The sequence below is a fragment of the Melanostigma gelatinosum genome, assembly GCF_949748355.1.
Source record: "Melanostigma gelatinosum genome assembly, chromosome: 11".
Taxonomy (NCBI): domain Eukaryota; kingdom Metazoa; phylum Chordata; class Actinopteri; order Perciformes; family Zoarcidae; genus Melanostigma; species Melanostigma gelatinosum.
The window spans coordinates 20217054-20232844 of NC_136644.1; the positions used below are offsets into that span (position 1 = coordinate 20217054).

General features: G+C 42.7%; 1 protein-coding gene across 1 annotated transcript in view; it reads right to left on the reverse strand.

Moving 5' to 3' along the window:
• Positions 1-15791, reverse strand: part of lrba (LPS-responsive vesicle trafficking, beach and anchor containing) — a 170130-nt gene that overhangs the window by 97197 nt on the left and 57142 nt on the right. The window contains exons 31-35 of the mRNA XM_079278784.1: positions 14269-14353; positions 13892-14025; positions 13111-13172; positions 2714-2778; positions 705-813 (exon numbers count right to left, since the gene is read on the reverse strand). Coding sequence (XP_079134910.1) covers positions 705-813; positions 2714-2778; positions 13111-13172; positions 13892-14025; positions 14269-14353 — 455 coding nt within the window. The remainder of the gene's footprint in view (positions 1-704; positions 814-2713; positions 2779-13110; positions 13173-13891; positions 14026-14268; positions 14354-15791) is intronic.

A 15791-nucleotide genomic window follows, 5' to 3' on the forward strand; every position in this document is an offset into this window, starting at 1 on the left:
GGAATATCAAACTATTAAACATTGCTATCAAAGGAGTCTTAGTGCAATGGGCCCTAGAGCTACAACTGGACTTTATTGTCCGAGTTTAGCAAGCCTAGAGTTCCTGTGATCGCGCAGGAGGAAATGTGATGTGACAGATTGTGTTTGGTTAACATTTCTTTCTTGGTACAGAAAAAAAAAAAAAAAGTCTGTACTGGAATCCTTCACCCGCCTTATCATCCTTCATTCTTCCAACCTATAATTAAAGTTTAAATCTGTCATTTTTCTTTATGGATATATCTTTGAATCCATCTGTATGAAAGAGTGCAGCAGAACAGCTGTTAGACACTCTTCTCGTGAGAACCGCTGATCAGATTTGTCAGCTCGCACATGCAGTCCAACTCACTCATCGTTTATGCAATCTCATTGCTTGGTCTGCAGATACCGCTTTGAGTGGATTCCACCAACAGAGTAAAACCGCTTCACTAACGCAACACGTAACACTTTGTAGTCGTTTGAAAAGTTACAGATTTACGCTTTAGGTTGCAGAATATTGTTTCCGTTTGTGTCAAAATGTTCTGCAATCCCACATCTGTAAAATGATTACGTTTAGGACAGACCTTAAAAATAGCCTGTACATCTAAAGACGATGTAGTTCGCTTACATAATAAGAAATGATGGAAGGTGTCCCGTGCATGGGTTACCAGTGCTGCGCAGCATCTTACCTCAAACTCTGCATGTTTATGGATGTCTTCAGCTCTCTGTCGGCTCAGGATAAATTCAGCTTCATTAGCCACACGGACCAGGTGGTCCTTCATGGTGTGGCTCAGCAGCCTAGGGAGAGGGCAGATGGACATCAGCTTACCAGAATACTACATAATGTATTTACAATTATTTTTAAAAAAAATAACGTATTAGGCATATGGAAGTCAATTTCCATCAGTGATACAGGGGAAAATGCCAGATTGGTGGGTAGCAATATCATAAACTCTTGAGCTGCGGAATATTTAAAACATCTGTTTAACACTATGATATCTGGTAACCAAGGGAAGGAACAGCCATGTAATATCCATAAAATGCTGAAAAAGAACCGTGAAAAATAAGCAGAAAATCTAATTTGGAAACAAAAACCAAACCAGATAGATCCTTTAACTGGGGGTGCAGGTGCTAATTGATTTGTTAATGATATGCATCTGACAAGAAGGAGGATCTCTCCTCATGTTGCAACATATGTCGTCCACCTCCCTCCCCTTATCAGTGTTGATCAAACACGCATGTTGCATGTGTAGGTCTAAGAAACCTCTCTGCAGGCCTAAAGGTCAGGACTGTGCAAAGTGGAACAATAACAGACCAGGGGCCAGGGGGGGGGGGGGGGGGGGGGCAGGCTGGGATCGACTGTGGGGTGGGGGTTTATGGACCAGGGGATGACTGTAACCTAAGCCTGCTGTTTCAGCACAGGGCAGCAGGGGAGCGGAGGTGCTGGGGCCTCTGCAGCCTCTCTGGCCCTGTCGAGGCCCCGCTATCAATAACCCATTACTGCCCTTCTTTATGGCGCTCTGTGCTCAAGACTGTACACGCGGACAAAACAGACATCTCTGCAGACATTATGGAAATAAAACATTCAATACTTTCACTACCACATAGAATACCATTTAATACCAGTCATTAATTATCATCATACTTATTTGTATTCGGTATTTCCCCAATGATATAATCAATTAAACTCATTTACTAACTAACGGTTTTCACTCTCCCCATATCAAACGATGAGTTGCCTAGCTACTGTAGCTATAGCAGGAGTGAAAGAAAAAAACATTCAATTAAAACCTAATCAGTGTGGACTGTTGCATGCAGCATACAATCTGGATTCAATCAAATAAATAAAATGATGACCAGCTGGAATAGGTAGGTTATTTCATCTCATCATGTTGTAATCATGTATAAATAACCGTTTGATTCCCACAAAGACAGACCAGAAAGACATTTGCATACAGAACTTTCACTTGGAACCCTGACTCGAGTTATGGTTGTGAAAGTACGTGTGTAAATCCGGTCCTCCACAAAGAACTCATAGGACTCTCATTGGCATTACTGTGGATTAGCCTCTGCCGATTCTAAAAGCTGAGGATCAACAATGGAAGTGTGGCTCTCTGAATCTGAAATTGATGAGTTTAAGAGTAAGAAGAAGAACTGATGTGGGAACGAGAGAGTCTTATTAGGACGAGATGGGGAGGCTCATTTGTCGGGGTAATTGAAAAAATAGACAAAAAACAAAAGGCAGCGGCAGACGGAAGAGATGATTACGGGGAGATAAAGGCTCAACCAGAAAGGCATAAACTGACGGAGGGACAGCAGGAAATCAAGAGCGATTTCCCAAGTGTCACAGAGGAACCAGCCATCAGAGCCCCCGTCACCTTTTACCTAACCTCTCTCCTTCTCCCAAATCCCTCAGGGAGGAGCTCGTATTGAATGGAGCCTTGAACTCAAGGATCGTCCATCCTCTCCCAATCTCTTCTAACAACCCCCCGATCATTGATTTTTGTCCAGGATCTTGAATAGCCACCCTATCACAGGGGCCTTAGGGATCTTGGGGAGGGAGGGGGGGCTCAGGGCCCATGACGTGATCCAGGAATGGTGAAATTGGAAAGTGGCTGATGGGTAGCGGTTGGTAAGATAATGAAGAAGTGCCGATGTAAGGAGAGAGGACAGCACTTGGCATGTCAGAGTTACCCACCTGCCTTCGTTGACCAACTCGATAAAGGCGAGACCTGCATTCTTCTGGATGGAGTTCTGCCATTCCTGCAAGCAAACAGACAAAATATCAACGCCAGCACTGAAACAACACATTTTACACACGGTCCAGTGAATCTCTAAACATAGAAATGTAGATGATTACATTAAAGTAGTGCCAATACTTCCCCACACAGGTAAATATCTTAAGAAAACAACTGAAATGTGATGGCAGCCTCGTCTTAAAGCCACTAAAAAATACCTGGTTTTTTGTTTGTTTTCCCACACTTTCGGTAAAAATTATTTTTATTGACCAACAGGCCAGACCCCAAAGATATTCAGTTTACAAATTATACAAAACAGAACAAAGCAGGAAACTTTTGAGAGCTGGAACAGGGAAATGTTCGACATTTTGTGCGAATAATTACTCTGTAGAAACGCCGTTCTCGGGTGCATCCTGGTGACTCAGTGGTTTACGCTCCGTCTATAAGCTTTCCTGCCGCTACAGGTCCCCGATGTCAAATGAAACATCTAAAAAGCTTTTGTCAGCATAATCGGCCGGCAATCGAGTGGAAAGGAGTGAAAGAGCTGTGTTGAGACTGCATTCATCACAAGTAAATACACAAATTTCCTCCTCTTTGACGTACGTTATGGTTCAAGGTGTCAGTCTAAACAATCCGACCACAGCCGTGTGCGACTTTCAATCCTCAATTTCGAAGGGACAACGAGAGAAAGCAAACTCAGCGGCCATCGTCTCTCATGTTCTGTTCTACATTTCAACACCTTCAACACAACCGTCAAAAGAATAATAAAGCAACAAGGTCATGGGGCCTGTCTGAACCTCACAGCGCTTTCCCCCCCCTTCTTCCCCTCTGGGGAGATGGAGAAAAATGCGTGAAAAACCTCAGGTTAGAGCCCTAAACTACCAAAGTACTCTATAACAAAATCATTAATCACAGCTTGAAGTCACCATCCAGTCCAAATGGTTCAGCTTTTATTAAAATGTATTGAAATGAACGTGTTGTATTTATTTCAACAGCGGTAAAAAATTTCACTCTTAAAAAAAAATTCTCCCTTCAACAAAGTGCCGAAAAGACAGATCTTAAATTGAGTTAATTTATGTCAGTTGAAGTGAAAGCCATGCAACGTGTTGGTGTATCTAAGCATAAGCTTTGCTGTCATCGTCTCTTGAGCTGATAGAGGAAACGGTGTGTTTACGCAGCGACTGGCCTTTCAGTAAACCGAGAGAGCCCACGGGGACCAGGATACCAGCGGGACGAGGAGGAAGGAAAGATCCATTTACACGCATTTCTAACAAAAAACACACCCAAACATTTGCACATACGTGATTATTTTCAAAGCCATACGGTTGTTCTCTTTTAGCACAACATACGCAAAACCATCAGAACCAATCACGCAGCAAGCCGGGAGAAGCCAAACTTTTGAACAGCCTGACACTTAACCTCAATTCAAAACTGCTTTTTGTCCTGAAGGAGCAGATTGGCATTGACCGTGTTTACAATACGATCCAAATAAAGAGGGCACACAGGGAATAAAAGGCCGGCCTTGGGAGTGGAAACCGTGTTTTGGACTGGAGAACTGGCAGAGGTTTTATTCGTGCAGCTGAGGCTTGCTTGAGAGGAAGTGTGTGAGAGCAGCCTTGGGGCCTTCCAGTTGAAGCATAGACTGTAGTTGAAGGACATTAACCATGAGCGCTGGCCTGTGGCTGTGGGGATATCCCAGACCGGGCCAGACTGCGCTTTCTGGATTTCAAATAAACATCACAGGAAGTGAGGCTGTAAATAGAGTCATCCTCTCTGGAGAGCCAGTTAACAAGTGACATTAAATTTCCTTTATGCGATTTCTTTAAAATAATTTTTACGCGGGAGTCTTAGAATTTAATGCAAAACTTAAAAGCGTCTTCAGCAGAAATAAAACGATTGTCGCAGAAGAGCAGCTCGTAAAGGCTTCGGTTCTAAATTAGGTTTGAGGCCATTGGCATTTTGTGGACACAGACAAAAGGTGATAGCAAGACTAATGGCGTCATTACGGGCTAAGAAATGGCTCCTCTAGTTGAATTAAAGAAGCAATGACCCTGATCTGAGGGACATCTCGCGGGGACAAAAAGGAAAAAGAGACAGGTCAGTGATAGAATATTGGATTTTGGCTGCCCTGGTCAGCGGTGTCACAGCTTTTATGGCCGCAATAGGGGCCATGACCACAGCACTCCTGATGAGAGGATACAAGCAGCCATTTGTGACCTCTCACCTTTAACCTGACCTCCTAACAGATGATAGGAAGGAGAGGAGAGAGAGGGCTGTCCCTTGATCCCGATCGGAAATGTTGACAGTGTTTAATGTAGCTAGAAGGAGCTACGTTTTGTTACCATTTTCTTTCTCATGTGTATGAACGCCCGTCAATAAGACAGCTGTGTTTGGCCTGTGTTCCACGACGATGGCATTGAGTCTAAACACACACGCCATGCGCTTCCGTCATTACAGCTGATTATCCATAATCAACATCTAAATATACCACAGCAGTGAGAAAACACAGACCTGCTGAGCAAAAAGCGCCTTTCAAACATCAGGCCCCAAGTCAGGCCACAACACAAGGAAAACATTTTCCAACACTGAAGAAAGAAACGCCTCGGCTCTCCCGAAATAATAAATAAGTCGGTTGTGCTTTTCGATGGCATCACTCATAATCACGACTATTTGCTGATTTTAAAAGCTGTGGGAATACAACTTAAGATGGGACAAAAGCATAAATAATGTCAGAGGTGGCCGTGCAGCACAGGCAAAATGAAAGAAGCCGAGAGCTACCGATTTTCTTCTTTGTGAAATCCAGAAAAAATGTACTATTAAATGTACTTGAGTTTGATTATGAAGTGACACAGAACAATAATATAAAAGAAAAAGCAGATGGAAACCAAATACACCATTTTAAATTAATTTGAATAATTCTGTCATTAACTGCCATAAAGTTAAAGTTCCTTGCCATTTTTAATCAAATGTTTTAGTAAGCTGTGGGACCCAAATGTTTCTGAAGAGCGACTTCATACCAACAATATACAAAAAAACTAATTATTTTTACTCTAAGCCATGAAATGTGTCAAATCCACAACTGATGGAATATTTACAGATGTCAAAATATTTATACTGCAGGGTCTCAAAGAACTTCATAAACTCACACAAAACAAAGAGCACAAATCCCCCCAATACACCAATCAGACAAACCAAAAACACGTTAGAACACTGATGAGCTGTCCATGAAGTGTTTGTTTTAGTGGAATAAATAAATGTTTGTAGTACATTTCAGAAAATCATTTTTCAATCTTATCTTGTAACAAATCTGGTATTTGGTGTCTTTGGCTTAATGTCAGTGGATTTTAATGATTTGACCGAATGAGAAAACTTAAAACACTGAGGAGCTGCTTCACTTCCGAGTGGAACAGATTTTCAGTTCGATCGGCAGAAACACACCAGAGCAGAGGCGATGCGTCGGGCAGAGAGTACACGCAACCAATCAGCAAACAGAGTCCTGTGACATGTTGACCGATATGTTACAAAGAATTTCCTCCCGCCTGAAAGACATGAACACGCCGCAGAAACATGTAATTATTGTGGCGAGCCAAACTTTGCCGCTGCCTGGTTTGTTTTTTGCCGTAATCAGTACCTCATTTTCATTTTGTACAAGAATTGTAATTCTTGACTTTTTAGTACAAGAGAGTATTTTGCATAAACAAAATACCCAAAGAACATTGACCCGCAGTACAGACTGGTTTCCAATACCGCTTATTCAAAGTTAGTCTCTTCTCGAGCTATATGCCAGCTATTGCACTGGCAATAGGAATGCAGCGTGCGCAGATCAAGAAGCTAAGTGGATGACGGCAAATTGATTTAAAATCTGCATCCTGTTTGCTGGGGTGAACAAAGACGCAGGTCAAACTGAATGAGCCAACTTCAAGGTAATTACATCATCGTTAGATCATCTTTTTTGCTGAATCATATAGTTTCTATGCAGCCAAATAGTCAATCAGCCAGTAGGAGTGTATTGTGGTTGGGGATCTTGGCTATCGACAAGTCTTTGTTTCCAACCCCCCGAAAACAATGTTAAAGTAGAACAACTTTTGCCAGATGTCTCAATAATAGTATGAATCCAACACTATCTTGCTTTTGCCATTTGTTGTACCTGAAATGACTTGGAGGTAAAACCGGGAGTCGCCTAATTGGAATGAACATCAATGTAACCCTAAAGGATCACATTCACATAGAACATGTCAAATATGCCACAAATCTGTACACGACCAAACCGGATTTAACGAGGCCATCTGATCGTCCTTAAAATACCTAAATATATTGAATATAATGGTTGTTAAAGTAGGACTTTGTATTCTGTGTAGGGTCCTGTGTTCCATGTTTTGAGCTTTAAATTGACCAGATCAAGAATGCAGGGAAGTATATTTCCACTCCAGATCCGAGCAAAGAAGCCAGGATACAATTTTATCAGCAGGATGGCTGAGAGAGGATAGCAGGGGGAGAAACATCAGACATTCCAAGGTCTTATAACTTGGGACCTGTCAGGTAAGAAAACATTACATTAACAGCGCCTGTCAGACGGAGAGGGCTCTGTCAGGGAAATTCATTTATTTGAAACACGATTATACGTTGGGTATAAATAACCAACCGTTTCATGCCACTTGAGGCCCTCCAGTCCCGAGCCACTTGAAGCCAGCTCACAGTAAAACCGGCTGGGAGCCAAATTAAAAGCCACTCCATTTTTTAAGGAGTCTCCTGTCCGATTCTCCCCTCTCAGCTAGACTTCACTTCCTGTCAGGAAGTTCCCCTTGACCCCCACCTCCTCCAACACAACACACCCCGCCTCCTCTCTGGCTGCATAGTTGGCAGCGATAGGGAGCCTGCAGAATTAAGTGCCAGTTGGTGTTGCAGTGTTTTCTCTACGTCTCACAGGATAGTACCCTTTCAAAGAATATACAGCATGAGATTATCCTCTGAACTAGGGAGTGTTGGCGGGGACACTGCGCCGCGTGGCATGGCTGTAAAGGGGCACTGGAGCAGAGCACGGGGTGAGGGCGAACAGGGAGGGAAGGGGGGGGGAAACAAAACACTTTGATTTGCACTGATCTTGAACCTTGTGTGCCTGTTTAACTGCACAGTGGGGTGCAAGTCCGACTGTGAGGAAAATGATGGGGAAAGTATTTTTTTATCCCCTGGTTTCATCACATTCCTCGGCAGTTCTCTCAGCTCCACAAGTGGCCTGATCCATCAAAAAGAAATCCACTGACGGATATAAATGACTTTTTAGGAAAACATCAGACTCCACTTTCACCAACATCATTTCAAAAATAAGTGACTTGTGAATACTTAATAAAACATAGCGTGCAAATGGTTTCATTTGCTGGTTTTTGTTTCTTATTTCCAGGACCACGAAGCTGCCAACTGGTTCCCTCGTTTCTCAGATTTTGTTATTGATTGTGCGGAGCATGATGACCGTGCACTCCCGACCTGTTCCCTGACTGCAGGGGTTTAAACTTCTATGCCTCCGCCACTCTTACTTCTAACCTGGAGGTCAGAGGGTGAAGGGTCAGGAGGAACCAAGTGTTTGGGGAAGTCAATGTCCTTCTCCCCGCTGACTGGGAGAGAGAAGTGCCCATCTGTTAAACAGGTTAACTTTGGTGAGACTGGCTGGGAACATATGATAATGTGTGGTCACTGGATTAGCGGGTTAGGATTGATGTTATTGAATTACTATTAAAGGATTATCTGCATCACAAGGCTGTTTGTTTAGAACAGAGATAGTGGATTATCAGCTACTGAGGTCCCTACGAAACCACTCAGTCAAAAAAAATGACTTTTAACACACAAAATGTTATCAATAAATGTCTAGTTCCTGACTAATGTAAATTAAAGGGTAAATTCATCTAAATTACAAAAGATAAATTCTCACTTTACCCTATTTCTAGAAAACAATGCAGATAGTAGTGATTGTATTTGCTCAGGTTTTGACACATCTTTATTGCTGCTATGTATTGTTTACAAAAAATGTAATAAAATATATGAAATAATAATACTGTGTGTCTATTATCTTATATAATTATTATAGTAATACATGAAGCTATAAAATGCAGCTTTCTCTTAACATTTTAATTGCAAACTTAAAAAACGTTATTCTTGTGGGGAACGATGCAACATCTGGTTGTAAATTCCATCGCAACACCGTCTACTATTACCGGTACTTTCTGCCAGCCTCCCCGAATTTGACCATGCTAATTTGACCATGCTAATTTGACCATGCTAATTTGACCATGCTAATTTGACCATGCTCTCGTCCAATAAAATGATCACTAGTTTATGGTCTGCCGTCTGATTGCATATGAAGACTCTACAGCCATGCCATTGGCTCAATGAAGCTATGGCTAAATGTCATCAGCGTGCCAACATGCTCCCAATCCTCCCATGCTAATGTTTAGCATGTTCACCATCATAGTTGACCGTATTAGCATGCTAGCATTAGCTAATTAGAATTCGAGAACAGATGAAGCTGATGGGAACAGCATCACCTTTACACGTATTTCTTGATAAACAAAAGTTTTGGACAAAGTCAAATTATGACTTGCTGGTGGTGGTCGATGAAGAAGTCGCTCCAACACCAAAGTTGTGAAAATTCATACTGAGCGGGAAATAAATGTCTTGAGATCTTGAGATATTCTACTTGGTAAGTTGAACCTTTGACCTGCTAGTGGCGCTGGAGGAAACGTCAGGGGGATCAGCAAAGTACGATTTAGCCTCTTGGGACCATGAATGTCTGCATAAAATGTGTTGAGATATTTCAGTGATGGACTGAATGGATGAACACCATTGACAGGCTAGCATGTCTAAAGACTCAGCATCACTTGTTAGAAACTGCGTCCCTGTTGCTCTGGTTGTTAATTCACAGGTCTCACTGTTTATAGGAGTTTAGTTAACATCTGGTAATAAAATCTGTTCACAGCGAGGTCTGTGAATCAGCAATCCTGTGTCCACTTCTGCTAAATTTGTGATTTTAAAAATGTTTTAATACCGTGACCGTCATAAATAAAATTCAACTACCTGGGCATATAAAAACTAAATTACCTGTGTTCCCATATAGCTGTCTTTTTTGTATTTTGTTTCAGTGACTTGACCCTTTATCGGTTAAAGAATGGAAGAAAGAAGAAGCCCTACTGTGTGTAATTACACTACATTAAATGTAATTGTTGAGGTGAGCGGAAGAGCAGTCTTTCCTATCTGAGCTTGACCGCGATCATGAAACCAGAGCCCATCCACCCCACAACTCTCTCCCTCCGTCTCTCTCTCCCTTCCACTCTATGTACAGGATGCATTTCTGATAAATGGCAGAAGGATGGATGGGCTGACAGAGGGGCCGGACAATAATGGCTGATCTACAGGACACAAATGCAGCTACTGAGGAGATTTATGGGCCTCTGCTCATCGTAGACTGTCCAGCAACCCAAGAGATGATTTCTCAAAGCTCTGGATGGACGGCAGCGAGCACTGGGGGAAAAGCTCCGTCTCTTGTCGCATTAGTTATTTATCAGATGTTTTTCGGTGGAAACCACTTCAAGAAGAGCACCCAGGAAACAACACGCTGGCCGTAAACATGACCAAGACGCGAGGAAACGAGTGCGAGTGTGAAACTGTCAAGGCGAATCAGAGGCACGGGAAGAGTGGTTACTTATGTACAAGACGGAGAAAACTTCAAGGATATTCATGTAATATGCGGGAGCTACTTTGAGGAAGCCATCGCATTCAATAACCTGGAAGGGTTATGACATCGTGACCTTACGAAAAAGATATTCTCCATTATTTAAAATTGTCTAATAAGCACCAAAGCATTGCATATTAATCCGAGAGGATTTATTATGCGAGCCCTTTGTATTCTTGCAATCTAATTATTATTTCAGAACATATATGCATTATAATCGCCATTCTACATTCTCAAAATGGTGTTATAAGCATTCCTATTTATAAACTAGTAAATTTAAAGCTCAAACAATTAGTCAACAGAGAAAATTCATCTGCAACAACTTTGATATTGGATTGATCGTTTGTCATTTTATAAGGTGAAATTCGAAGCAAATAGCAATTTTCCACTATTGTCTGACATTTTATGGACCAAACTATTAATTCAAAAACTAATCTGCGGATCAATCAACAATAATAAAAATATTTGTTTCGGCGTACAAACATAGTACATCTTGAATTAAGAACAAAGCCAGCCACAGATACAGTAAGTGGCAGCTCTTGTTACGATATTGCACCTACAGTATATGATCATTAATCCTCGTTTTGTATATTCAGCAGTCCTCAAAGATCAATATTAGAGCGTAGAACAAGGCAGCACGCCACCCCAACGGTTAATGTCTGATCAAAATCGTCCTTTAATTGGGAGCACGGTTGTAGTTGTTTAGAAATGGGGCACTATCAAACAGCGGTTTACAATCCCCTCCTCAATGCCAAGCTGATGTGGCCACCGATGTAACTTTCATGGGATCCCTGATTAAAAACTGCTCTGCAGTCCCTAGCCTCCTGACCCTTCACCCTGGCTCCACTCCATCTCAAAGCTTGGGAAATTAATTAAAATCTCACAGAGACGGTATCGCATCGCCGATGAAGGAGTGGGGTGGAGGGGAGAAATCAATCAAAATCATCTCCATCTACTCCATCCACTGGTTGGCTTCAAGGCAGGAAGGAGTCACAAGATGGCCACAGAGGCACTTCCTGTAAGAGGATTGCGCGCTTCCTGTGCCAGAGGGCCCAACAAACTTTGCTAAATAGTGTCATTAATCATGGCACCGGCTCACTCTCGTTGCCCCACAAGGAGAACAAACACACAAATAATTATACATAGTAATTTAGCCCAGAGGAAAGTCTGTCCCTGTTTTCCTCTTTTCCCCCGTGGAAAGCAGCATATCGCCTCCTACCCCCCCCCCCCCTCCCACAACAATAAAATTACATTTGCATTAGCTGTGAAAGAATTTGGTTGGATGATTTATTGAAGCAATCAACACTACGCTGGCCAATCCCTGTTCCTCTCCCAGAGAGTGCGTGTGTGTGTGTGTGTGTGTGTGTGTGTGTGTGTGTGTGTGTGGATTGGGTAGCTTGGAGCTTAGAGAGGAAGAAATAGCTTGGGCTGGGGACCAAAGGGGGAAGCGAGGCATGAGCTGTGCAGCGGAGCAATCACCAAGATTCTGCCTTTGATTAGATTAGCATTAAACAACACCCTGACAGATATGACAAATAGGTGCATTAGAGCCTGTCATTCTTCTCTCTTTGCTTTTCTATCTAGCTTTCACTCCTGCGTCTCTGGACATTATAGGGCTCGCATTCCCTCCATGTGTCCCACTAGCACAAATCTATGCGCGGCCCCTGACATCCACACAGATGTGTAATCTGACTGCATTACCTTTTTAGAGAAGACGCGAAGTGAATAATGGGAACCAAACAGAGTAGGGGTTAAAAGGGGGAGATGGTGCAGGAAAGAAAGCCAGATGACAGGTGCTATTTCTTTAGGAAATAGAGCTGATAAAAAAAAAAAAAGCAGAGCGCAGCAGTGAGAGAGGAGTCATTAATCAGATGTGTTTTTGTATTATTGGATATCTTTGTTTTTTCATGAGGTGCTTTAAATGGAAAAGATGCAAACAAACAGGGCCAGAGGAGAGTTATTATCTGTTGTCCTTGTCACTGGATGTGTGTATCTGAGGGCAACTGTTTGTGTGTGTGTGTAACACTTCAAACCGTTTTATGAAATGCATTCATACATAAATATAAAAGTACACTGTGTAGCGTGCTTTGGTCCGCACGCAGAACCTAAACAGCCTTCAGCAGCTTTGTGAGTCTTGATGCTAATCAGCCATCCTGAAGTGATCTATTGACATCCGCGATCATTGATCGGCCCACGCCTGCTTATGATCCCTGAATTAGTATTCATGAATCCGGCAGCAGCTAAATAAACTTGGCAACAAAACACCCACAAGACAACAGAGAAGGAAGGGATAATCAATGCAAAGCACCATCAAATCTACATTATCCCTCCTCATCAGTTTGGCCAGGCCACAAGGGCCGGCGCTCGGGGTCAGAGGTGACGCGGACGGGTCGGCCACCCTTGACCCTCAAACCGATATTTGCAGGCCAGAGATGCCTTTTCTCCGGTTTCTCTGCCCTCACTCGGGGTGACGGGGTGACTGTGGGAAGGTGGACAGGGCAGTGTGGAGGGAAAGATAAGGCGTTGGATGGCTCACTGTCTCCACTCTGGGCGGTTTGGATTTACTGCACTCAAGGTGAGCCAGATAAATCAGAGCGGTGGAAATCGGGTGAGAAAAGATATAGATGCAAGACTTGCCTGTGAACACAGAAGCATGACGAGCTCCACCACTGAGCTGCTGGACTTCATGCACACCAGGCCTGGAGACATTTGAAAGAAAGGGAGTCAGAAATGTACATTTCACAATTAACAATTATTTTTGTGCACGCTTTATTTCATAAACCTTCCTCGGTACTTGTGGGAACACATTCATGCACCACACACACACACACACACACGGATTACCTAACCTTGTGCCATCTGCAAGAGAGCAGATAGTATTGATGGGCCTAATGAGCCGACATGATGTTACTGTAAACTAATACATATTTGGGCCTTGTATTACAGGCCTGACTTGGCCAACATATGTCCCATTGATCCCTAATGGCGAGCCCTGGGCTTTCAGAGGGCAGGGGTGGACTAGAGTGTCCAGAGTCTGCTGCACATGCACAGACGGGAAGAAGGCAGAGTAGCCTTTGGTCTTTTGGTTGCTCTTCATATGACATGGAGACACATGCACCCACACACACATACACCTCCCCCTGCCTTCCCTTAAGGCCCCCCTGCAGCTATCAATCAACTTTCCATTTTGTTTGGTGGCAGCAGACACCCCAAACACTGCTATTAGTGGCCTGGCCTATGACCTGGCCCCCTAGAAACCTTCAGCGCAGCTCCCATCTCTCGGCCCAACACAAGCTCATCACACTATTAGATGAACCACGGCCCTGGATACGTTAGAGCTTTTAAATGAGGACACTTAAAAGCCATCCTTGAGGTCTGACAGGAAGTGATTCAAAAAACTGAAATAATTGTGACTTACTCGTGCCCTCAATAAGGAGCTCTTGTCCGTGGCTGCCCAGTAAAGTCCGAGAGAGGAAGGGAGCAAAATCCACAAAGATCTCTCTGAGCAGAGGAGCTGCCTTCTCGAGAGCATGCTCCAGACGTTCTGAGATACTAGAAATATGGGGATGTAATCGAAACAGCACACCGTAAGTCAAATGAAATTGGCAGGCAACCAGGAAATGAAATTACAAATATAAAGATCAGTCAAATATCAGTCTTTAATGTGAAGGAAAATATGGGAATTAGGACAAAGCAACACACAGTGGATATGTATTAATAACTGACGCTCATGTGTGCATAAAAAGCTGATGCTGGTGTGTGTGCATGTGAGAAAGAGAAAAGAAGATGAATCACCTCATATTGGGGGCTGTGTTCTGGGTCACAGGGGAGAGTGGGGGGACAGATGGCAGGCTAGCACTGGCTGAAACCTGGCCGCCTGCTGCAGGGAGAAACCAAAGAACTCTGTTATTAGTCTGGATGTTGGACAAGAATAAGACGCCCCACACACACGCGCACACACACACACAGCAATACATTATACGACCAGCATAGCACCATAAACCTGTGCGGAAACATGCATCTTATGAAATAATACAATGGCCTCCATTCAAATGTATAGAACGGGGGATTTATGGTCAAATAGGGCAAGTGGGGGTACAAGTAGCATTTTATGGCTAGTGGATGATGTACTCCGAGCACAATAAGTCTTCCTTATCAATTTACTTATCAATTTAAATGATGGAAACCTCTCAATCATTTAGTTTTTTTAATACACCATATATATATATATCAAACACATGCATAGTATTAAGTATTTGTAACAAATAAGAAATATTTTCAGAGTTACACCTGTGTTGGAATGTGAGATGTTAAATTAATGACTTATTTTCAAATGGTTTTCACTCGTTAAGTCATTACATACCAATTTACCCCTCCGGCCTGTTTTTGTGACTGTTTCATTACACAACTAAAAGGTGCTTTACGACTTCATTCTGGAGACAGAGGCACACAAGGTACAAAGTCTATGTTTGATTGATCTGGCAGTAAATTCACTTCCCTGTGGCTCATAAATAAGCTAATGCCCAGCAGAATATGGAGGAGGGGGATTCCTCTGGTTTTTCCAGCCAGGACAGTCTCAAAGCAGGGATAACTCTTAAGGAATGACAGACAGTGTAATGTGGGCTGGAATGTGTGTGCGTGTATGTGTGTGCGTGTGTGTGTGTGCGCATGTAAGGTGTTAAGCAGCGCCATGTGGGCCTGGTAAAAGTATCTCTCTCGAGCTGAAGTAGCTCCTTCAAACAAAGAGGAGTAAATGAACGTCTCCATTAGTCCTCCCACTGCCCCACTAAAATACACTCAACGTGCATTTACTCAACACTGCTCACTGACACAAAGCACCTTTAACAATTATCATTATTCACAGGCACACACATACACACAATTCCCAGCCTGATTTTTACAGTAAATGCACATCTCCTAAAACACACAAGTCCCAATTCTCATGTCACACCCTCCTCTCTTTAACATACAGACTCCTCAGTGGAAAAACACATCACTTTAATACACAGTAGCACATGCAGAAAGGTGACAAAAAAAAACAGCTGGCCGTCCGATCATTTACCGTCACTGCTGAATCAGTGAATATAGTAGAGCTAGTGTGCTCGTAAAGTTGCAATAAAAGAAGTCTTTATTATTTTAGTCATTAACCTTAATTCACTCTCGTAGCAGAAATCACTGTAGTATTAAAAAAACATTTACATCTATTAAAAACGAATGCATGTAAAGCGGGTTTTTTTTTAACTTTACTTTCATTACTTTTAATAAATAAAAGCAACGAAAGAGTTTGTTAGCCTTTAATAACTGGATCACACTGTAAA